This window comes from Acipenser ruthenus, chromosome 17 (assembly GCF_902713425.1).
Source record: "Acipenser ruthenus chromosome 17, fAciRut3.2 maternal haplotype, whole genome shotgun sequence".
NCBI classification, from domain to species: domain Eukaryota; kingdom Metazoa; phylum Chordata; class Actinopteri; order Acipenseriformes; family Acipenseridae; genus Acipenser; species Acipenser ruthenus.
In genome coordinates, this window is record NC_081205.1 from 12,380,142 (window position 1) to 12,406,316 (window position 26,175).

The 26,175-nt window shown below is 39.9% G+C and overlaps 1 protein-coding gene across 2 annotated transcripts in view; it reads left to right on the forward strand.

The window, feature by feature from the left end:
• The first annotated feature begins 3,656 nt into the window (after positions 1-3,656).
• pkd1b (polycystic kidney disease 1b) overlaps positions 3,657-26,175 on the forward strand; it is a 97,231-nt gene continuing 74,712 nt past the window's right edge. The window contains exons 1-4 of one of the 2 annotated variants that reach the window (XM_058989985.1): positions 3,657-5,942; positions 19,970-20,041; positions 22,685-22,756; positions 23,677-23,846. In XM_058989985.1, the coding sequence (XP_058845968.1) occupies positions 5,323-5,942; positions 19,970-20,041; positions 22,685-22,756; positions 23,677-23,846 (934 nt within the window). In that variant the 5' untranslated portion in view covers positions 3,657-5,322. The remainder of the gene's footprint in view (positions 5,943-19,969; positions 20,042-22,684; positions 22,757-23,676; positions 23,847-26,175) is intronic. The other variant, XM_058989984.1, reaches the window with a different exon arrangement.

Below are 26,175 nucleotides of genomic sequence, written 5' to 3' on the forward strand. Positions count from 1 at the left end.
GGAATAGGTTTCTATCAAATCCAGGAATAAAGGTAGATTAGCAGCCTTCCTGTGTGATCACTGCTGCTGCATTGTTCCAATGAAGCTCACTGGAACAGAGACTGGTTGTGGCTGGGGGCTTCAAGAATCCAAATGAAGCTGGAATCATCACCAATCAACCACATGCCATTCTCAGTGAAGAACTATCCTGCACACGCAAATAAGCTGACACCCATGGGCAGATTCCCCCCTGCTTTCGTTAAAAATGTCAAAATACTGTTTATTTTAACGGTATGTTTTGTATCAGGTATCCATGCCAAAGATGGAGCCCCCTCTGCATCCAGAGTCATTGTGTTCAGACCAGACACTAACGTCTCTGTCTTTACTTCTGTCACATCATTCAAGCAGAGTTATGGATGAAATCAGGTGCAGGAAAACATTTACACTTCATATCCATCAACAAGATACCAGAAAAACCTGCAACCTGTCAATCTTTACCTGCGTGTCATGCCATCACAGGTTGGGATGCAGAAAGCAGTCCCCCGAGAGGAATACATTTTTACCTGTCAACCTTAGAGGAGTTAAAAATGAGGCAGGGTGTCAGTGGCAGAGCTGAGCTATACAGGGTGTCTGTCTGTCTGTACGTCGGCATGTCACCCTTACATGTTCATGTATCCGTTTATCCAATTGTCATTAAACTTCCACATGGCAAGACTATTCTTTAGTCATTACGAGTATCCGATTCTGGAGGTATCAGGGGTACCAGTCTGTCCTTTCTTCTTTATGAGTCACTGTTAAGTTGCACACTTGTATGCACACAGCAATTTATTTCAGAAATGCTTGAAAAAACAAGTACATGTGTGTAAGACACAAGAATGAAATAAAAAGGGCAGCAGTGTGGAGTAGTGGTTAGGGTTCTGGACTCTTGACTGGAGGGTCGTGGGTTCAATCCCTGGTGGGGACACTGCTGCTGTACCCTTAAGCAAGGTACTTTACCTAGATTGCTCCAGTAAAAACCCAACTGTTTAAATGGGTAATTGTATGTAAAAAATAATGTGATATCTTGTAACAATTGTAAGTCGCCCTGGATAAGGGCGTCTGCTAAGAAATTAATAAAATGTGATGTGTCTTGATCAGGTATTTGTAAAGGTACTGTGTCCTGACAAAGAAACTTCATTCACTAGATGGTGCTGGCTGCTAATCCTATACAGTAACTCTTCTAGTTCAGCCTGTGTCTACTATGGTGAAAGAGAATCTGGAAAGTACAACTCCAGAACCACTCTGGAGCTCATGTCAACCCTCATAGAAGTTTACAGTCATTTTTCTGGGTCATTTTGTAGTTTTCCCATGATGTACTCATGGTTATGCATTTACCGTGATTTGCTATGGGATGTTTTTTTTTTTAATTATATTTGTTTCTCTACTTTACAAAACATATACATATACTGATGCACAAAAGAAACACAACACTCTCTCTAATAGATTTAATCAAATATTTAAAACATAGATATCAAACAAAATCACGGAAGATTCCTCTGCACATCATCACACTTCCACCGGTTGGCTTGAGCAACGCAACGGACAGCATAACGGTCCTGGGCAGGTGTGGTGACCCTCTGCCTTACAGGACGTGGCCTGTCCCTCACAGAGCCGGTTTCCTGGTTTCTCTGGACTAGTCTGCTGATTGTTGAAGCAGAACATCTCATTCTCCGGGTAACTTCTCTCACAGACAGACCGCCTTCAATCATGCCGATAGCAACCAGGCGATCTTCATTACTCAAGCGGGGCACGGTCATATCTTTCACTGCTCTTGCGTTAATTAAAATCATGTCTTTTCAAATGGCTCTTTATACAGATTCTTAATGAACTCAACTCAAATGCTAAACACTGAGCACCTGGCGTTTTTATGAAACCACATGACTTGAGTTCAGTATTTTGTTATCCCAAGGAACAATACTACTCAAACAATCAACAAACCTATCTGCTCACTATTTAAAATGCAAATCACATTATGTATGTGCCCAATTAGACTGCTGATGTAAAACTTAGACTGTTGTCATTTTTATTGTGCATCAGTATATTTTAAATAATTAATTAAACACAAATGTGATGACAAGCACATAAGAAGCTTATGCAGTATTTTTCCACCTGCAATTTATTTTTGGACTTTAGCATTTGGTAACATAGAATGTATTAAAGTCTGGAAGAAATTATTCAAAATGTTTATCTGGGTATAAGTTTAGCCAGGGTGGACTGATCCTGGTCAGTGGTGCTTTACTAAACTACAGGATTCATAAACCTGCAGGTGAAATCAAGTACCACAGAGTAGGGGAGACCGGGGTTGGTTGTCACACGGGTTGGTTATCACAGTGCTCATAACTATGAACATAAAGGTTAGCACATATTTCATTTTTTTCATACCCAACGTAAAAAATGCATATCTTGTTATTTATGTTATAACTCTAATACTAAGTAGTATTGGAGTTTGTTTGAACTGATGGCCATGTTAATAGAACCAAATACTAGCTATATTTTGGTGTAAAAATAAAACCAGTAGGTTCTCCCAGTAGTACTGAGATAATTCAATTATCATGTAAAGTCAGGTTGGGGCAGGTTGTCACATAGTTTTGGGGGTTTGTTGTCACAGGTAAATCTTATATTTTTCCTTATCTTATATTTTTTCTTTCTACTTTTTTTACACCAACATGTGGGATATGTCACCATATAATGCTTATTTAAGTTATTTACTGTTTCGTCTTCGGTTCTGTGGAGGCTGTGGTATTATTTTGTAGCATGGGTCAACATTTCAAATATATATATAGGTCTATAGTAAAAATACAACTTTTTCTGTCATTGTACACAGTAGAAACTTTATGTTATTTTAAAAAACAAAAAAATGTTGCATTATTGTCTACTGTAAAACCAAGAACATACTTTGTGACAACCAACCCCAGTACGGGTCAGGTTGTGACAGGTGACCGGCACATTTTCAACTGTCTAAATATCATATTTGGAATAAAGTTATGCTGAAATAAAAAACATCAATTTGTACGTGAAGAGTTATTCTTCAATATAACGAGGAACAGAACCTCGCAGAATGTCACCAGATTGAGGAAAATAAAAAACAGTAAAAAATGTGACAACTAGCCCCTGTCTCCCCTACAGCAGGAGAACATACACACCACACCAAGGCCATGCCAAAACAACACGTTATATATTTATATATACTTGTGCACAATATTTATTAATTATATTTGTATATATAAAATAAAACACTGTGTATAGAACATAAGCTTTGACTTTAAAGTTAATTTTATTTCGATACTTTGATGATTGCAAATTGAAAGGCAAATAGAACATCTGACATGTGTCATTTGAATGGTGGGCAAAATTATTTTTATTATTTTATTATTTAGTTTACACTGTCTTATTAATGCTGTTAATCTCTTTCTAAAGCAAATAATAAGACATACCTGTATGTCTTTTATAGGGCCTTGTATTCGCCGAGCATGCACACACACTTTCTACATGTCCGGGTATGTAAAGGCATTTAAAAATGTACTGTAAAATGTTGACATGAGAGGCTGAACTAACATCAAAACATTGGATTGTGTGAGGGTGATGCAAAATGCGTGTCACTTGGCAGGTCCGTATTTACAATTTCAATACACCCAGCTATACGGCGGCCGAAAGAGGTAAAAAACAAAAACAAAAAGTTTGCGAAATACAGTCCGGACAGCTGGAGTGGATAACGGGATAGGGAGCTGGCACACAGTCTGGGTTTATCCAAACAAGAACGAAAAGGAAACCATTTGGAAAGTTCTAAGTTCCTCGCGAAAAGGTTCGCGTTTATGAGGGTGAGAATTATACGGGAGAGCTAGCTATTCTACGGTAGTATATACATTTATTTTAATAGTTATTCAATTATTTTAACAATCGTATTCAGAACAAAAGACTTGAGCGTGCAATGGGAATAGTGGTATTTCTGAATTCCAAGAGTACCAATGCTATTGATAGCATATTCGTAGTAAGCCCGAGTGATGCGAGACCGACATAGCCAGGACATTGCTGGCGAAAAGTTAATATATGTCAAACAAATCATTAAACTCCCCCTCCTTCGCAGTGAAATGGAAGTTTCATTTCTAGAGATGAGCAAACACTCGCTGCTGCACGAGGACAGAGAGAGAGCTTCCAGGACATCAGGACGAACCGCTACGCCATCCAGGACTAAACTGAACTCTTAGGGACGACTGCACAAATCCGCAAGCGGTGCTCCCGTTGATGTCGGTAAAACAACTGAACTGGACTAAAACTGACATATCAAAGGGAAACAGAGGAATAACCAAGGATTTCTAAAGCAATGTACACAGCTATGCTTTTGATGTGAACAGAAAAAAGGCGTTATCAAGTCACAATATAGCAAAGTGGTTTTAAAAATGAATGAGTAGCAGGAAGATTCAAATTACTGTGGGACACGTTAATAAGAAATACAATCTTTTGTCTATATGCGTAAGTACTGGTATTTTAAATAACAGGTTGGTCAAACTTATCCTTGTTTTCAGAAATCTGGTTCTGTTAGCCTAATTGAATTTGGTTTGTAGCCTGCATTCATTAATCATGCATTCCCAATGATTCACTTATTATACATTTGTTTAAATTGAGAATACTTCTTCAACTCGTTAATATAAATACATAAAACAAAACAAAAAACTATTTGAAGGTTTTTTTTAAAACCTTGGAATTGCGGCAATATTCTAGCGGCGCTACTTGTGTAATTGACATCTATGCAGTGCTGTCTAGAACGAGCCAGGTAGGACTGCCGGTCTGACGGTGAGTGTCATGGCACCGAATCTCCAGTCGTGAGGGCGACCAGGTTTAGAAAAGTATTGATCGATAAGAATCGATGAATTGCACAAATATTGGTAAAAAATCAATGTAAACCACTATTCATATATTTTAAGAGAGTCCAGCACACCCGCAGTCTATTCAAAATAAGGTATATTTATATTTAATATATTCTTTAATACTGGTACTATTCAAAGTAGTACGTTTAATTTTATTGTTTAAAAAAAAAAAAAAACTGTTTAGCAATGCACAGCTTCCAAGATAATGACAATAATCTCGCCTCATAACATGCTTTTAAGTACATTTGTTTGATTTGTGCGTATTTAGTCATAGGGTATAAACATTACTTGGTAGCAGTTACTAAACTCCTGTTTCACTCAGAAAGCTCCACTTCTCCACCTTCTCTCTGATTTGAATCCTGTTAGACTATCTCTACTGCAGCATAGTTGCTATTATTGCCCTGCCTTGTTTGTGAAGGGCTTCAGTCCTGAACTCTGGATGATGGTAGACAGCTGTTCTGGAATCAGAGCACACCTGCTCCAGCCTTCCTTCCCACTAAAACACAGACACACTGGACTGCAGCAGCCCTGGGGAACACTGGGAGCTTTCAGTGTGCAGGGCAGGACTGAGCTTATCATCTGTGCTCTACTGCTGGCCATAGCGGTCACCCCTGGACAGACCAATGTTGGAACTGACAGAACAGAAAGGGTGACATCTGGGCTCCCCAAAATGCTGGAGGATAAGCGACAGGGGCCTGGAATTGGGGGTGCACACCACCACACTGAAGAAAGGAGCTCAGTAGGCAATGGAGATTTGGGGGTATCTACGGGGAATTATCAGGGTCCCATCATGGAAGGGAGTGTAGAAAGGGGGTCCGGCACAGGACTTCGGAAGATTCGGAGTGTCCCGGATATAGATACCAGGAACAGTCCAAAAGGGGACAACCATAGCGATAAGGGGGCGCCATCTTACCCCACAGAAGATCCCAAGAGCCCTCACTCCCCAGGGGTACCCTGCCCCCTAGCCTGTGTGTGCAATAGCAGTGCAGCAAACTGCTCCGGAGCAGGCCTGAGGGAGATCCCATCTGCAGGGAGCTGCCCTCCCCACACCACACTGCTGTAAGTCCTGCTGTTCATTCCTCCTTAGTCCAGCACTGTGAGGAACTGCTAAACGTCAGCATCCTTAAAGTGAGAAAATAATTCTACTAATCTTAGCTGTTGTGCACTTCCATTCGTTATATATTATCTCAGAAGTGCAGTTTTGAAAGAAATGCACATTATAGTAAACATGTGTTTTTTTTATTTTAAAAGAAGGTACTGCACTTGATAAAATAAATCTCTGTTTGCAAGTCATGCCTTCTGCTAGTGTTGTACTTCTTTGGTCATCTGGGAAGTGAAATTGTCCCCACCCCTTCAAGAGCGTCTATCCTGCCTTTAGCCAACCAGTTGCTTCCCTTACTGGCTTTACATGCTTTTGCCCAGAAGATGCTGCCGAGTAACAGACTTGCTGTAAGGCTCAGGGATTGAGAACTGATTACCTCATTTAGTGCCATTTGGTACAGTATCATGTTTCAAAGGTGCACATTGAGACACATATTGCTAATGGAAGTGGCAGATTTTTGGAATTATTTTTAGCTACAATCACCTTGTATGATCTGCATTGTCTTCATGTTTTATTTATTACCTGTTTAATATCCTGTTATGTGTATTGTCTATCATTATTCCAAACACTAATGTGTACAGTTTCTGGGGTATGGAAGCACCTCCCAACCAAGCACCTCCTATCTGCAATCTGTCAAAGGCTGTGTGTGACAGAAACTCGCAGGGAAACAGGGACAAAAATACTGTATGGGATTAAAAAACGCACCCCTTTTGGTACTATAAATAATATATATATAAAAAATTCCATGGAAAATGTTATGTATTTATACACATTCATTTTAACATAAAATACTATTGATACTCAATGGAGTTGCCAAATTCCTTTTTTTTCTTTTCAATGCATAAACATGGATTTTATGTACTGTTATATATGAAAAAAGACAAATTCCTAGATCTTTTGAAAGATTGCTATAAATTATTTAAATTTTTTTGTTCAGAACTATAAAACCTATACCCTCAATAAGGGTACAGACGCACAACAATAAGTACTTTTTAAAACCTTTTTCACATTCATGTTTTGCTTCAGGATTTCAAATTCAGACATTTTACACAAATGTGTACTGAATCAGTACCATCGCGTATCCCTCCAGAGCAATTTAAACAAGACTCGCTGCTGCCACACTGAATCAGTACCGTATCCCTCCAGAGCAATTTAAACAAGACTCGCTGCTACCACACTGAATCAGTACCATTGCGTATCCCTCCAGAGCAATTTAAACAAGACTCGCTGCTGCCACACTGAATCAGTACCGTATCCCTCCAGAGCAATTTAAACAAGACTCGCTGCTACCACACTGAATCAGTACCATATCCCTCCAGAGCAATTTAAACAAGACTCGCTGCTGCCACACTGAATCAGTACCATCGCGTATCCCTCCAGAGCAATTTAAACAAGACTCGCTGCTGCCACACTGAATCAGTACCATCGTCTATCCCTCCAGAGCAATTTAAACAAGACTCGCTGCTGCCACACTGAATCAGTACCATCGCGTATCCCTCCAGAGCAATTTAAACAAGACTCGCTGCTACCACACTGAATCAGTACCATCGCGTATCCCTCCAGAGCAATTTAAACAAGACTCGCTGCTGCCACACTGAATCAGTACCATCGCGTATCCCTCCAGAGCAATTTAAACAAGACTCGCTGCTGCCACACTGAATCAGTACCATCGCGTATCCCTCCAGAGCAATTTAAACAAAACTCGCTGCTGCAACAATGAATCAGTACCGTATCCCTCCAGAGCAATTTAAACAAGACTCGCTGCTTCCACACTGAATCAGTACCATCGCGTATCCCTCCAGAGCAATTTAAACAAGACTCGCTGCTGCCACACTGAATCAGTACCATCGCGTATCCCTCCAGAGCAATTTAAACAAGACTCGCTGCTGCCACACTGAATCAGTACCATCGCGTATCCCTCCAGAGCAATTTAAACAAAACTCGCTGCTGCAACACTGAATCAGTACCGTATCCCTCCAGAGCAATTTAAACAAGACTCGCTGCTTCCACACTGAATCAGTACCATCGCGTATCCCTCCAGAGCAATTTAAACAAGACTCGCTGCTTCCACACTGAATCAGTACTATCGCGTATCCCTCCAGAGCAATTTAAACAAGACTCGCTGCTTCCACACTGAATCAGTACCATCGTGTATCCCACCAGAGCAATTTAAACAAGACTCGCTGCTTCCACACTGAATCAGTACCATCGCGTATCCCTCCAGAGCAATTTAAACAAGACTTGCTGCTGCCACACTGAATCAGTACTGTATCCCTCCAGAGCAATTTAAACAAGACTCGCTGCTGCCACACTGAATCAGTACCATCGCGTATCCCTCCAGAGCAATTTAAACAAGACTCGCTGCTGCCACACTGAATCAGTACCATCGCGTATCCCTCCAGAGCAATTTAAACAAGACTCGCTGCTGCCACACTGAATCAGTACCATCGCATATCCCTCCAGAGCAATTTAAACAAGACTCGCTGCTGCCACACTGAATCAGTACCATCGCGTATCCCTCCAGAGCAATTTAAACAAGACTCGCTGCTTCCACACTGAATCAGTACTATCGCGTATCCCTCCAGAGCAATTTAAACAAGACTCGCTGCTTCCACACTGAATCAGTACCATCGTGTATCCCACCAGAGCAATTTAAACAAGACTCGCTGCTACCACACTGAATCAGTACCATCGCGTATCCCTCCAGAGCAATTTAAACAAGACTCGCTGCTGCCACACTGAATCAGTACCATCGCGTATCCCTCCAGAGCAATTTAAACAAGACTCGCTGCTACCACACTGAATCAGTACCGTATCCCTCCAGAGCAATTTAAACATGACTCGCTGCTACCACAGTGAATCAGTACCATCGCGTATCCCTCCAGAGCAATTTAAACAAGACTCGCTGCTACCACACTGAATCAGTACCATATCCCTCCAGAGCAATTTAAACAAGACTCGCTGCTGCAACACTGAATCAGTACCATCGCGTATCCCTCCAGAGCAATTTAAACAAGACTCGCTGCTGCCACACTGAATCAGTACCATCGCGTATCCCTCCAGAGCAATTTAAACAAGACTCGCTGCTGCCACACTGAATCAGTACCATCGCATATCCCTCCAGAGCAATTTAAACAAGACTCGCTGCTTCCACACTGAATCAGTACCATTGCGTATCCCTCCAGAGCAATTTAAACAAGACTCGCTGCTGCCACACTGAATCAGTACCATCGCGTATCCCTCCAGAGCAATTTAAACAAGACTCGCTGCTACCACACTGAATCAGTACCGTATCCCTCCAGAGCAATTTAAACAAGACTCGCTGCTTCCACACTGAATCAGTACCATCGCGTATCCCTCCAGAGCAATTTAAACAAGACTCGCTGCTTCCACACTGAATCAGTACCGTATCCCTCCAGAGCAATTTAAACAAGACTCGCTGCTTCCACACTGAATCAGTACCATTGCGTATCCCTCCAGAGCAATTTAAACAAGACTCGCTGCTGCCACACTGAATCAGTACCATCGCGTATCCCTCCAGAGCAATTTAAACAAGACTCGCTGCTTCCACACTGAATCAGTACCATCGCATATCCCTCCAGAGCAATTTAAACAAGACTCGCTGCTTCCACACTGAATCAGTACCATTGCGTATCCCTCCAGAGCAATTTAAACAAGACTCGCTGCTGCCACACTGAATCAGTACCATCGCGTATCCCTCCAGAGCAATTTAAACAAGACTCGCTGCTGCCACACTGAATCAGTACCATCGCATATCCCTCTAGAGCAATTTAAACAAGACTCGCTGCTGCCACACTGAATCAGTACCATCGCGTATCCCTCCAGAGCAATTTAAACAAGACTTGCTGCTGCCACACTGAATCAGTACCGTATCCCTCCAGAGCAAAATAAACAAGACTCGCTGCTACCACACTGAATCAGTACCATCGCGTATCCCTCCAGAGCAATTTAAACAAGACTCGCTGCTACCACAGTGAATCAGTACCATCGCGTATCCCTCCAGAGCAATTTAAACAAGACTCGCTGCTACCACACTGAATCAGTACCGTATCCCTCCAGAGCAAAATAAACAAGACTCGCTGCTACCACACTGAATCAGTACCATCGCGTATCCCTCCAGAGCAATTTAAACAAGACTCGCTGCTGCCACACTGAATCAGTACCATCGCGTATCCCTCCAGAGCAATTTAAACAAGACTCGCTGCTGCCACACTGAATCAGTACCATCGCGTATCCCTCCAGAGCAATTTAAACAAGACTCGCTGCTTCCACACTGAATCAGTACCATCGCGTATCCCTCCAGAGCAATTTAAACAAGACTCGCTGCTGCCACACTGAATCAGTACCGTATCCCTCCAGAGCAAAATAAACAAGACTCGCTGCTACCACACTGAATCAGTACCATCGCGTATCCCTCCAGAGCAATTTAAACAAGACTCGCTGCTGCCACACTGAATCAGTACGATCGCATATCCCTCCAGAGCAATTTAAACAAGACTCGCTGCTGCCACACTGAATCAGTACCATCGCGTATCCCTCCAGAGCAATTTAAACAAGACTCGCTGCTACCACACTGAATCAGTACCATCGCGTATCCCTCCAGAGCAATTTAAACAAGACTCACTGCTGCCACACTGAATCAGTACCATATCCCTCCAGAGCAAAATAAACAAGACTCGCTGCTACCACACTGAATCAGTACCATCGCGTATCCCTCCAGAGCAATTTAAACAAGACTCGCTGCTGCCACACTGAATCAGTACCATCGCGTATCCCTCCAGAGCAATTTAAACAAGACTTGCTGCTGCAACACTGGGTGGTGGCACTACACTTTATTGACAGTGTTATGGCAGATGTTTATTATTTTTACATCTATAAAGTTTATGCACTTCTGTTCATAAATGAGGAAATGTTGACTCAGAAGGGATAACATTTTCTAAATCATTTTTTTCTGTATTTATTCTAACTTGGTTGGTATTTGTTTATTTTGTGAGATGTTTTTCCATCGTGTAGCATCCAGCCCTGCTGTAATTTGGACGAATGCCACTTTATCTACTAAAATCCTTTCTGCTATTTTTCAAAAATCTAAAAATATTGTGTGTTGTTTTTAGTGCTGCCACTTGGAGGTATTTCGCATAGAAGAATGTCATCAATCTGTCTGAGAAACATTTCATGAATTCCTTGGGGTGTGATTTTTGCCATGAGCCAGTAGGGGAAGAATTCTCTCTGTGTGCTGCAGCTACATTTAGCATATCTGCAATAACACAGGCAGAAGTGCTAAATAAGTGCAGAGGCATGATTTTGTTTGTTGTTTTAAAGGGGCTGTCTTGATCTGATGCAGTGATATAAAGGGGCAAAGCTCTGATTTGATGTCATTTCCTGTATTAAACCCCAGCTAACGCACTCACACTGACAGACGGCATTAGCAAAGGGGTTATTGCACAGGGCCCAAGTTTCATCAACTGGGATGCTGGTCCAGACTCTTTGCTGCTGGAGACATTTTTGGAGAATGATTCATTTAACCTACATTATTAAAATTACAGGTAGAATCAATAAAAAAAGAAAACAACAATATTGGTTAGTTTAAAATGGTATAATTTGCAACTTGAATTAAGAACCCTTCAGGGACTGGCGTGTACATACCATCATATGTGGAGAATGACAAACTTCCGTTTTTTACATCACCTGAACACTTTAATCACTTTGTACATTCATAGGCTTCTTCCGACTTCAGTCTTGCGCTGTGCGCTGAGGCCGGAAACCAGCCAAGATGGACCCTAAATCCAATCTGACATGGTTTTATTTTGTGGGTTGTACAATGACTGTCGCGGGTCTGCAGGTTTTAAAATAAATTCGCGAAATGCTAGGTTTACTTCTGTATTATTGACGCAGTCAAGCCATGCACCTGAGAAAGGGTGTTTCTGGGCAAAATTTGATTTGATTTACTTTAAAATAACTTTGTCGTACTGGAGGGAGGTTGAGCCCTCTCAGTTGCTCATCTACACCTATTAACTAAAAATAAATTAAACAAACCCCAGCGTGCTTCAGGTCTAGCATATTTAAACACACCCACCACTCTGGGCTCAATGCAGCAGATGGAGCTAGGAATGGAACATTAAATACATTAAAAAGTTAACATTTAAAAAAAATACAAAGTCAATTAAAAGTTTTAATGGAACAAAGCTTTAAAATAAAGAACTTGAATGTAAGTGTGTACTGCATTTTACAGCACCAGGGATCACCCCAGAGTGCATCAACCACCTATCTGTGATTATCCTGAAACGACACCAGCTGGAATGCCTGGTTCTGTAAAACGCTCTCAAAATATCCAGCTGTGATTATGTTACACTACGTGCACGGAACAACGTATCAAACCAGCGGGGTTAACAGGTTTTATTGTATCTCTTATATACTGAAGTAAGCTAGACAATCAAAAGACATTTTTTGTGTGTAGTTTTGCTGTGTAGTCAAGTTGAGTAGGTATTGGCAGTTGTAAAAGTATCAATTTCAAATAACAAACACTATTATAATAACTGTGCAATTATGTTTTAACTGCAAACATTTCCCAAACCATTGTTGTTGGTTTTGTTATTTAGTTCATTTTCTCCATTTAACGGCAACACAATGGATTTAGAACAAATGTTGTGCAGTACAGTGGTACTGGAATGGTATGGTACAGTGCGGGACTACATTGTAGATGTTCATAACATCAATTGGGAAAGTGTTCTCACTGACTTTTGTATCATTCCATCAATGACAGCCTCATCACATTGTAGCTGTCCTTCTACTACCATTTCCCCGCAGTATAGAACCATTCCACTGTCTGTCTGCATTGCCATTGAAGAGCATTTGTGAAGGGTATAGTTAGAATACTGTGGTGCTATTCTACCAATGACAGCACCATTATAGCTGCCCATGTACTACTAGTGCTCCCTACAGTATGGTACAATACTGATGCATTGTCATTGCAATGTCACCGTCTGCATTTTCATTGAAGACCATTTAGGTAGAGTATGGTTAGACTACTGTGGTACCATTTTACCAATGGAAGCCTCATGGCTGTCCCTGGGATGACACCATTGGCTCTCAGTGCTGTAAATAACCATTGCATTGCCATTGTAGTGCAAACCACAATTATGGGTCTCTGTTACCTTTGTGTGATGGATTGCTTTTATTAGCTACACTGAAATACCTCTATGCGATTGATCCACTACAGAGCAGGTTAATGAGTACCAGTCTAATGCTGTAGGGCTAAAGGGTTAAGTAAATATTGATGCTAAAATGTTTAGACTAACAATGCAGGATCTGAAAGTTAGTAGACCTTTCCCAAAATGCTCTCCATTGGCACTGCAATGGCAAGGGCTGTGCCCTAATAGGCAGTGGTAGCTCATGCTGTTATTGGTAGAATAGTACCACAGACACAATGCCATTATCAACCAATACACACTGCTAGTAATCCATTTTAATGGTACCATTTCAGTAGACAGAGACGTAACTACAAAATAAGGTTTATAATATTTGTTTCAAATCCATTGTGGTTCTGATATTGAAGTGTTAATGTTTTAATGCTGTGCGTGTTCTTAATAAATAAGCCAGACCCTGAATGTGTAACATAGACATGTATATTATGAATGGTACATTAAAAAATATATTAAGAAGTCAAATCTAAGCAGACCTGTCAAGTTTCCATCTTTTGGCTGGAGATTCCCATCTTTAGGTTGAAATATTGGATGTGTTTTAGTATCTCAACTAAAATCTCCTTTGCTGTTAATATTTAACCTGCTCCTCATTGTTAAACAATGGAGCTGCGGGCTGGGGGCATGGGAACTGGATGAGATTGAAATTACTGAGGCTTTTTCCTTTATTCAAAGGGAAAACTAAAGGCAAACTAAAGATGCCCTTTTTTCTGAAAGTCAGCCATTGTGCTGACCGGTTAATACCAGTTTTTAAAAAGGCCAGCTACGTCTTTCTTGTCCATTGTCGTATGTTTGAAGTAAGCAAGCCATTCTCTTGATAACTAATTGCCCCTTTTCCATTCTTGTGTTTATCTGAAAAACCTTGTTGAGAGTCCTTAGCCACAGTAGTAGTGGGAGAGGAATGCAGGGTTTGTGGTCATGGAATTCCTGCAGCTTTACAGGTGGAGGCTGGTGGGGGTGATTGTTTAATTAGGCCTTGTTGCCATGGAGACCAACTTTACGAAGGGGGCAGATTTACTTAAGCTTTTGCTCCACAGCAAAGTGAAATAAAAAACAAATGTTTCAGATCGATGACAATGCCAGTAAGAAGGCTCCTAATATGTTATTTCAGGATGGACTCCTTTAAGAATGACTATTGCTCCCAAGAATAGCTTTTTATTCCTATTGAGTTTTCTCACAGTTTCCAAAGGCAAATGTAAATCGTTGCACTGAAATAACACTAATGTGTTTTGGGTAGGCTACACATTACATTATGAAAAAATATAAATCTGTACAGTACGCCTATACAGTATAGTAATACCTAGCACGCTTTCTTTTTACTTTAGCCTGTAGGCTACCAGTAACACAAAATAAACCATGCTGCTGCATTGTACATATTGGTGTACAATGTTAATAAAAGATTATTTTAAATTGAAACTAAATGATTTTAGCATTTAGCATTTTATTTTATTATTTTTAACTTGGCCTACTTAGTAGCCTAGACAATTAAAACAAAATAGGTCATGGTCCTATACAGATGCTCAGGGGTTAGTGGCACATGTGTGCAGTCTATTGCACCCAACACGTTGGGGAAACCAGAAATGTCATAGGAATTTGTTTTCAAGGCTTGTAAGTAAACCCTGACTTTAGTGAAAATTAGGTACTTGGGTGTTCGCCTCAAAAATGCATTGAGCACAACTGGCAACGCACAAGAAAAAGGAGACTGGGAAATGCTAGCAACAATTGCGAGTGTTTAAAACATGCTTTCAAAAGTTCTTAACAAACTGATGCAACTGTAAGTGTCGCAGTTGTTGGCAGCTTTAGTACATCTCATTATAATATTTGAGGACCCTCATTTGTACTATCGCCACGTCATTTTTGCGAATTTATGTTGGAACGCCCATAATTGCATGTTCATCTAAGGCTGAACCGCACAGAAAAACTGCTGCCGCAAAGCATTCCCTAAAGTCGCTAACAGCATTGTGCATGTTCAGTACATTTCACACTGACATGGTTATTAATTGATGGAATAATCAAGTAGTAGTGCCTGGGTACCGAGGTGTGTTACACACAGCCAGCGTTAGTGAGCCAGATTAACAGTATGACAGCATACATGTAGTTTGGGTTGGATTTGTGCTGCTGCTGTGTAAATAAATCGATGACTATTTGTGCTCCAATTGGCTGAAACGTGTAAATAAATAAAAGAACAAATAAATAAATAAATATCACCCTGAAATCTGCAATAATATTTTAAACATTGAATAACTTTCAAAAATGGAGAAAACAGTAAGCCCTCTTTTTAGGCCAGTGTTTTTATTTGCCAGTACTGGATTGGTTTCTGCTCTGTTTGCAACAGACTTCCTGCCTATTGTCTGCTCAGACACAGACATGCTGGGCTTCTTTCAGAAAACTCTGACCTCCTATAAAAGGGTCCAGTTCAGAACTCACAGGGTGTTTTGTGTAGTTTCTATTGCTGACAAGCTAATTGTGTTTTTGGAACATATTAACTAGAATCAAGCGAGCTCTTGTAACATTTTCTCCAAAAAAGAAGTCCTGTTTTTCTAAAACATCCCTGTGAGGTGAGCTTATATATAATTGTCATTCAACTGCTAATATCTCATAAACCATCTGGCAACTCTAACTGTACTCTGTCACCTAAAATGGCTGCCATATTGGGGTCATGTGGCTTTTTGGTTTTGATAAAGACCTAACGCTTTGAGATATTGACTTCATACTAGGTCCACCATTGACAAGGTAATCAGTGCCACCCCACCCCTGTGCTTATAACTTGATGAAATACATGCTTTGAAGACTACGAGAAATGTCCTCTGGAATGAAATATATTTTTCATTGAAAAAGTCATTATTATGGTTTTAATGCTTTTATTTATGTATTATGTGTACAATACAGTTTGATCGTCATGTTCCAGACTGAAATTCCATAAAATTCCAATAATAACGATTCACAAAATACATTCTTAAAGGTGTCCCACATGCTCTTTAAAGTGTTAAAACTCTTTAAGTGTTCAAGAAGCTTGTTAACTTATTTTACAGTACGTATGAGCTCTGTAGCTGTAACAAGGCTCTATTCACAAAGCTTTAGGTCATGTGTTGTTTAAAGCATGGTTTTTCATGGATAAAATCAGGTATGATATTACTGTGTAAAGTGTTCTTTACTTATTAATGAAACCAGAAATAGTCCACAACATGGTTGGGGTCGATTCATGTTGTCAGTTCCAATTCCTTTTTAAAATCAATTCCCAATTACAATTGCAATTCCCGTTCCAATTCCTAGAGACATCATCATTGTTGTGATTGTTCAACTGCTTTCATTTGAAGCCAATTTAATTGACTAACAGTGACTTCAATTAAAGTAATTTGTTGCCACTGAGAAGCTAATTTTAACACAATACTGCTAATTGTAATTGTGTCAATGATGTGTTGCAATTGATTAAAAGGGAATTGGAATTGGGAATTGATTTTAAAAGGAATTGGAAAGCAATGGAAATTAGAAAAAAAACAGGAACTGATCCCAACCCTGGTCCAGAACTTTTCAGCAATATTAAACTTGATTTTATTAATAAAAATAGACTTTGAAGAATTTTTTTTTAATAACTCGTGACTTAGAGCTTTATAAAACAGAGCTCATTTCTTTTTTCCTGTTTGTTTGCACTTTTGTTTTGCTTTCCTGAGCTATAGCAGAACTTGAGGAAATCCTAACCCCCTACTGCTACAGGTAGTAGGACAAGCCTGTCTGTTAATGTCTATTTTTCACTTTATTTTTACATGGGCTTTTCTTTGTGGTCAGTGCAGGTGCAATAATATCAGAAGATTGACTTTCTTAAATGTGAGAATTTCAGTTGCAAGAATAAAGCAATTCAGTTTCCCAGGGGTTCTGGGAAGGAATGTTGGCTTCAAGTCAGAAAACATTATAATCTTAAAATGACACCGTGGGGTTTGAATATACTATGACTTGGATGTTTTGATGAAGAAATTCCAAAACATCATTAATAAAAATTTCCAAAAAGTTGACAAAAAATCTGAGACATCCATATGAACTATAAATATATCTGGAATGTATTTAATTATATTTAAGATATTGTTTGAACTGGCCCCTGGAATGTATCCTTCAAACATTATGTACACACATCCAGGATATTAAAGCATTCCAGTGGAGTGCTGTTCACAGAACTGGGGGTGACGAGCAAGGGAAGTAAGGGACTATGTACAAATTACAAAGCTGGGTCAGAAAAATGTGTAAATATTGAAAATAGAGGAGTGACGCATAAGGCTTTCACAGCTTTCATCTTTGGTGACCTGAATCCAGGACTAAAAAAGAAAGGAATAAAACACTCACCATGTACAGTAAATGGGTTGTATTCATCTCAATGTGCTCAGGAAATTGTGGAGTGGCAGATCAAAGTAGCCTGTTACACAAATCTATGGAGAGCAGCTCCTGAGCTCTGTGAAAGCAATTGCAGTAAGAATCCCTCAGAATGATTACAAACATCCTTAAAAGGTAAGGGGACAGAAGCTAAGAAAATTAAGTTTAAAGACACTTACTTTTAAAATAACAATTTTCAGTGCAGGTAAATGACATAATAAAAATGTAAAAGGGTCCCATTTATCACAAGCAGTAGGGGGTGAGGAGGGAGGGGAGATTGTTTTCTGAATGCCAAGTAATTAAGCAAGTGAAAGTTGAGGAATGTGCTATAATTTGACATCCACACAGTGAGACTGGGTAGGAGGCTTGGTGCTCAAGCTAAACCTGCACTGGGAGGGGCGGATCTTCTTTGCACTCCGCTGATCCCTGACGGATGGGCTTATCTGTGGAATGTGTTGGAATCTGCTATGAGGCCTCACCATCACATAGACCCCCACAGTGCTGGAATCCGCTAACAGGCCTCACCATCATGCAGACCCCCACAGTGCTGGAATCCGCTATCAGGCCTCACCATCACATAGACCCCCACAGCGCTGGAATCCGCTATCAGGCCTCACCATCACATAGACCCCCACAGCGCTGGAATCCGCTATCAGGCCTCACCATCACATAGACCCCCACAGCGCTGGAATCCGCAATCAGACCTCACCATCATGCAGACCCCCACAGTGCTGGAATCCGCTATCAGGCCTCACCATCACATAGACCCCCACTGAGATTCTGAAAAGCACCCCATCCAGTCCTTGCACAGTGTAGTGATGGACATCTGGGGAGTTTATGACTGTGTGTGTGTCGTCAGTTTCGAAAGCAGCGGTGTTAAACCCTGATTTCACATTTTCTTAGACAGCTTGATGAAGGCCATCTGGCTGAAACTTTGCTCTGTTTTTAACTTTGTTCTTTTTAAATAATAAAGACTGGAAATATGATCTCCGATCTGTTATTATGGTGTTGCAGCAATCGTGAGCCATGTTGGGATATTTGGGAGACTGATCCCGGAGGTAGCCCCCAGGAATGAAAATACTGGTAATTAAATAACGTAGTCGGTGTGCGATGCAGGCTACACGTTTTGGACTTAAGCAAGACGCAGTCATGAACATTATTGGCCTTAACATTATTTAACATAAGTTAACAAGAATATCAGATTCTTATCGTATGTGGGAGTGTCTGTCCCTTTGTCCATCTGTTCATCTGTATGCCACACTTGTATTTTTGCATATACTTGTTAATCACTTATTCTATACTATTTTGTACATACAGTTCAAATATATCATGGTCATCCACTTTATCATCTAACTGATAGCTCTGCTATTAAATTTATAGCCATAGCGGGGGATGTTACTGACATGCTTGTTTTATTAGCCAACACTGTAACCAATTATAAAGTCTTCAGAGATGTATTACCAGCTGACTGTCTTGGTAAAGGCTTTGTAGACCCTGGGGATATGGTGTATGTCTGTGCATTTGTCCATCTGTATGTTACACTTTGTATATATTATATAAGTTATTGGGAGCATGTTCTCTGTCTGTTTCTATGTCACACTTATCTTGAGAACACAAGAAGTTATTGCACATTCTGTTAATCATTCATTTTAATATACCATGACACTAACACCTCATTTTCTTACCTATTGACAGGTCTTAAGTACAACTTACCCAATTTTCATCACACTCTTAAATACAACTTACCCAAATTTCACCAACAGCTGGGTGGATGTCTCAGTGTGGATTTTAGTGTGAATAAATCTTTATTAAGCTGACCCATTTGTACGTATCGTGAGCCTTTTTGTCAATATCACATGATCTCTTTATTCTCCCCTGGCTGGTTTTTATGTTAGCCTGGTTGATTTATTGGCGTATTATGATATGGAACTGTTTACATAGAACACCATCATTTTTTTATTACAGCATTTAAACATGAAATATAAAAAGGCAATTAGGAACAAGCACACTGACTATTTATCACACAATACTTCAAACCGTTGGTAGCGTCCATTAAAAAAGTATACCGCAGATAATCTTGCAGTTTTCCCACAGTTATACTATGCCTTTACCGTTGTTTTTTTTTAAAATGTGCTTTACCATTCTTCTCTGGGCTTTACGATGCTTACCGTTGCATTAGCATGTTTTCCCGAAGCTTTATTACACTTCTGTATTACAAACCAGTCAATATTCTGTTAGGCAATTGCTGCAGCCAGATCTACAATATTGTATCTGGTTCAAGGAATGATTTCTAGTTAAATAAATGTAGTAGCTAGTCTTCATACATAACACCTTGGCATTGCACAATAAATGAAACTATTGTTCTATGTATATAATTGTCCATACTGTCTTCTCTTTAATTGTAGGGATCTGTCCAGGAATAAGATCTCTACTGTGACACCAGAGCATTTAGCCGGGTTTAAGGATCTGCGGATATTGTAAGTAGTTTCTTTAATTCTCATAACCAACTGCACCAGGTCACTTTATTAGGAACTACAGCATGGAGAAACAAAACCACGAGGCACTGGTATGCAAACAAGTTGTGAACCATGTGATCTGGCACGCTGTAGCCTGCTGTACATTGGAAGCTGTGTGGTCCAGTGGTTAAAGAAAAGGGCTTGGAACCAGGAGGTCCCTGGTTCAAATCCCACCTCACCCAGTGACTCATTGTGTGACCCTGAGCAAGTCACTTAACCTCCTTGTGCTCCGTCTTTCGGGTGAGACGTAATTGAGAGTCTGCAGCAGATGCATAGTTCACACACCCTAGTCTCTGTAAGTCACCTTGGATAAAGGCATCTGCTAAATAAACAAATAATATTTAAGCCCTAGAGCAGTCAACCATACCAATAAAAACTCAACGATCATGCTAAGATCAAGACATTAATGAAGGTTTTAAGCATGAACTATGCCAGGATGACACAAGATGGGTTGCAAGTATCACACAAGGAATTTCAAGAAGGGCTGCAAGTATCACACAAGGAATTTCAAGAAGGGCTGCAAGTATCACACAAGGAATTTCAAACTTAGAACCACACTGCAAGTTTTGTGCAAGGCATGCATGAAATCCTTCCGTCTCCTTATCTCATGCTTGCTTGATCCTAGCATAGTCCTTGCTTTTTTCTTGGTATAAGCAGTGCTGTGTTAATTGGCATTGAAATGCGCATAAACCTTCAAATAAAAAAAACTTGGGAAGGTAGTTTAAGAGCTCTGGCACACACCCTGGTTTCTGTCTAGTTCTGTCCTGTGATAATGTTGCTCATGCTAATATAAGATAAGAATAGAGATTTAAAGCCTTGGGAAGCACTTTTTTAAAAGGGGGAGGGGGTCAGTGATAAGGTAAGAAAAATGGATGCACCTTGAAGTGTTTATGTTTATTAAATGTCAGTATTGTGTTAAATATAAACGTAGCAGTAATATTGCAGAATCAGTACACATTTTCAATGCTGCATTTCTATAGCCACAAGCTGTGCAGACTTTATGTGGTAGGTTTTATTTTTGATATGCTCATGGGGAAACTTGAATTTTTTAATTTATGTTCTGGGATTTTTATATATTTTTGGGGGCCGGGGCTAAATGTGATGGAAAAGGGTGACTTTAATGTAAGAAGTTTGGAACCTGCTGGTTTAGAAATAAAATGTTTACACAGTGTGATGGTATTCTAATAAATCAGACTGATACTGTCTGAGCGGTTCAGAGGAGCACGCTACTGCAGTGCCTGACACACTGTAAACAGGAGGGGAGGCCCTGCACATTGCCATTCCTTGCTAATTGCTGTTCTGGTAGTGAAGACAAGTGCCAAATAGTAAAGTGTTTAAAGATAAGATAGTGAAGACATTTGTTTTTTAGTTTCTTACAGTAAATTGAATTATTGCTGATAATCTAGCATTTTTGATGACCATTAAAATGTATGGCACTACAATCTCAAGGTCTTCAATCTGTCTGTATGTCACAATTACATTTTAACATGTATTTAGAGGAGTCCTAGTCCAACTGAGGTGAAACTAGGTAAGGACATTGTTTAGTGCAGGATATTGAACGCACGGTAGAGTAGATCATACCGGTTTAGCCTCTCATGCTGTGGCTGGAGGTAATGTGACTGACAGCGTTTTTATCAGCCAGCAGCATGCAGTAGCAGGGGAGCTTCACGGACACTGAAAGACATCCAGCTGTAGGAAGCAAAGACCAGCTGAAATGACCTAGGAAGTGCAAGACTATCTAAACAGATTTCTTTATCTACTGTAGTACCACCTTTGTCTCTTTAAAAACGGCACTTTCGAGACCTATATAATGAATGGATATGCATGGCAGAGAAAATTCATGGAGCTATTCTGTTTGCAGCAATCATTTTAGCGATTTTTTCAAAGATATAGGTACAATGAAAACACTCTGACACTGACTTACCTTCAGGAGACACATTCATTACAGTATGCCCCCCTGCAATTGTGATGAGCTTTATAAGGGAGTTATTAGCATTTGGGAGTATCAGTATCCGGGGATATATGGAGGTGCCTGTCTGTCCATACATAACATACTTCTCTGACATTTTTTCTTTGTAAAAATGTACCATATTAAATGTATAATAAAACATAGTGAAAGCATTGTAAAGCACACAGAGGTACAGTAAAGCATTTTAGGAACATGGCAAACTGGTAAATGCAGAGTATAAGCATGGGTACAGTGGATGAAAGTAATCTTGTTATCTCATGATACTGATGACTCTAATTGTGCAGTTACACATGTAGCAGGAACTGCATGTTACTGAAGTGAAACCTGTATAGAATTACAAAATGTGTTTCATATTATAAATTGAGATCTGATGAAACTGTGTGAAATGATGGCTCTTATAATAATCGACACCCCACACCCAGCATATTCATTTATTATCAATCACAAAACAAAGACTCAGGAAGCACTATGAAACATAATACAAATGGTTGTTGTTTTGCTGACGTTAGAGTCGTGCTGTGTGTGCTATGCATGAGATAAGATGTGTTGGAATGTTGACAAATCCTGGATGTTGATTGGTTGATGTCTTCTGTTTGATTTATAATGACTGTCCTTTCAATTTGACTTCTTTTCAGAGATTTAAGCAACAACTTGATTGTAACTTTGGAAGAGAAGACATTTAAAGAGCTGACAAGTCTCCACTCAGTGTAAGAATGTTTTAAAAAATAAAATAATACATTGTTATGTAATGTACATATATTTATAATCATACAATAGAAAGTAGTTTAAATAAAACACCAACTGCACATTTTATCAAATATATTGAAGAACAAATGTATGTACTGTTATAGTATTTTTTTTACTACTATTCATGTTATATAAATGTGCTAGAACCAAATACATTAAAGAAATATATTATTACGAAACAAAAGAGCTGTAATCATTTTAGAGCTTGTCCATTTGTGATGAAACTTTTCATTATTTTTAACAAGCTATTGATAGAATCAAAATCTGAGGTATATGGAGGCTAATAATTTTACTAAGGTGTTCTAAGGTGCATGTAAGTCCACTTCTTAGTCTGCTTGACAAATGTTTCAGCAAAAGGCCTTTTTAAAGTCTGGAGGAGCTGCATTATCAGAAACAGCACTGCCTGGCTTGTGCTTTGCTGCCTGCTCCAGTGTCTGTAAAGTGAAGTCAAACAAACAGGTTGCTAGGCGCTGAGGGCTGATAAAAGAGCAGTAAAAGAGCCCATTTACCACCGAGTAGCGGGGCCCAGTCCAGCCCATAGCAACGCAGTCTCCATGGCAGCAGGAGCCAGATGGTCAGCTGTGGACTTGAATTCTGCCTGCACTTAACACTGCTTGTGAAGATTGATAGGCAGTAACACCATCAGTAAACAAAGCATTCATTATACTGCTTTAAAGTGTTCGTGAAAACCGCTTGACTTTGACTGCTTACTGGATCATTGCACATTTCTTTTTAAGGTACACATTGGCTTCTGCAGTAGTAAGCTAACAGCCTAAGCGTGGTAAAATGGGCACAGATTATGAACCAGCAGAGGTTTTGTATTTTTGGTACTTGTGTGAATTCCTCTCTGGTTACGTCAGGGTACTATTCTCTCTCCTAGGAAGCTTGGCTCCAACAGCTACCTCTGTGACTGTGCGCTGTCCTGGCTGAAGGACTGGGTCCAACAGAACGCAGCTATGGTGCTGGACAGAGAGGAGATCACCTGCAGCCTGCCCGCCAGCCTCTTCAACACCCCCCTCACTGCACTGGACAGCCCAGCCATCCCCTGTGGTCAGTGTCTCTGGCCAGGCTGGCCAGTCAACTGTGCTCGACTACTGAAGTACAGGGAGACAGAGAGAGAAGCATGCATTGCTCAAATATTTTACATGTATTTTATATTTTTGCCAAAAATGTAACAAAATAACATCTGTAGGAGAGACAGGTACTGCATTATATTAAAGAATACAGAATCACCTCTTAGACATAAGCAATAGAAAGTAAATGAGCCAATAGTTCAATGCTTTACAAAAAAAAATAACATAACATGAATGACCTACAATTAGTAATTTTAGAAGAAATAAAATTAGATAATGTACAATACTTATGAAGATTTAAATAGAAAGGAATAGTAGATTGTTACATCATTAAATATGTAATAAATGACATCGCAAACACATTCATATATTTAAATATATACACTACCGGTCAAAAGTTTTAGAACACCTCCATTTTTCCAGTTTTTATTGAAATTTACTCAGTTTAGTGTCTCAATGTACTCTGAAATTAAAGCATATAACAAATAAACAATTGGAGATAAAAAAAGAAATCATGGAATCGTTTTGTTTAACAAAATTTAATCTAAATTTCTGACTCATCAAAGTAGCCACCTTTTGCAGATATAACAGCCGAACACACTCGTGGCATTCTTTCTACAATGGAAATCAAATATTGTTTGGAAAGTTCTTCCCAACACTGCTGCAGAAGTTCCCACAAATGGGTTGCTTTGCTTTCACCCTTCTGTCCAGTTCATCCCAAACCAGCTCGATGGGGTTTAAGTCTGGAGACTGTGCTGGCCATTCCATGATTTGAAGCCTACCGTCTTGTTCTTTTCTTCTAAGGTAGTTGTGACATAGCCTGGAGGTATGTTTTGGGTCATTATCTTGCTGTAGGATGAACCCCTGACCAACTAGGCGTATACCAGAGGGTATTGCATGGCGCTGCAAAATGCTGTGGTAGCAGTTTTGGTTCAGGGTGCTACTCACTCTGTGCAAGTCGCCGACTCTGGATCTAGCAAAAGAGCCCCAGACCATCACGCTTCCTCCTCCATGTTTGACATTTGGTGTCACACACCGAGGAACCATCCTTTCACCTACTCGACGGCGTACAAAAACCCTGCGTGATGAACCGAAGATTTCAAATTTTGATTCATCGGTCCATAAGACCTTCTTCCAGTCTTCAGTAGTCCACTGGCGGTGCTTCATGGCCCAGGCAAGCCTCTTTTTCTTATTTTGCCATCTTAGCAATGGCTTTCTTACTGCCACTCGACCTGTCAAACCTGCAGCTCGAAGTCTTCTCTTCACAGTTAAAACTGAGAATTGCTTACTTCGACCAGTGTTAAGCTGTGCTTGAAGCTGTTGTCCTGTGAGCCACCTATTACGCAAGCTGTTGACTCTCAGAAACTTGTCTTCTGATTCTGTTGTGGCTTTGGGTCTGCCAGACCTCTTCCTGTCAGAGTTTCCTCCAGTTTCCAAGTGCCTGTTGATGGTGTAGGAAACTGTACTTACTGACACCTTGGCTTTCTTTGCAATTTCTCTAAAGGAAAGACCTACACTTTTAAGGGTTATAATGGTCTGTCTGTCTTCCTTTGTTAATTGCCTTTTTCTCGCCATTATGAGAGCAATATACTACTTCCTGCAGTACAATACTGTCCAAATAATGCTTAAGAGGGTGTAGTAACACAGTCTGTTCCAACACTGCTTTTATACAGACAGAGGGTTTGTAAGTAATCAACAAAAGTTGGGACACTTGTAGGAATTGTTAGCATCAACTTTCAAGGCTTAATTTACTTCCATTGCTGCAGAACAGCTGTAAGTTGTTAACCCATTACTTGTTCCCTGAAAAAGGCCTTTTTGTATAACTCTGAAATGTACATTATTTTTCAGTTTTTGGTAACCTAAACTTTTTTTTTTAACCTCTGGCAGTTTACTGCTTACCTTTGTACCATTTCAGGTTATTCACTGGACTTGAACTGCTTAAATTTCAATAACAACTGGAAAAATGGGAGTGTTCTAAAACTTTTGACCGGTAGTGTATAAGTGAGTGTAGTTACCATGACATCGAAAGCCTATAAGTACATCCACTGTTTGTTTTCAAACACACTTTCCCTTGACAAAGGTTTGTTAAACATAGCGAAACATTGAGAGGATGTGATAGCATACCTGTAGCATCAATACAGCTCTCACACAAGTCTTCTCCCTAAATTCAGCAGGTATACCCGAGTGTAACCACTAACCTGTCCCCCTGCAACACTCTGCCCCCAGTGGCAGAAATGTCACATTTGTTCTATGTAGTATATTTATGTATGTATTTATTTGACAGGGACAACATACAATTTTTAACA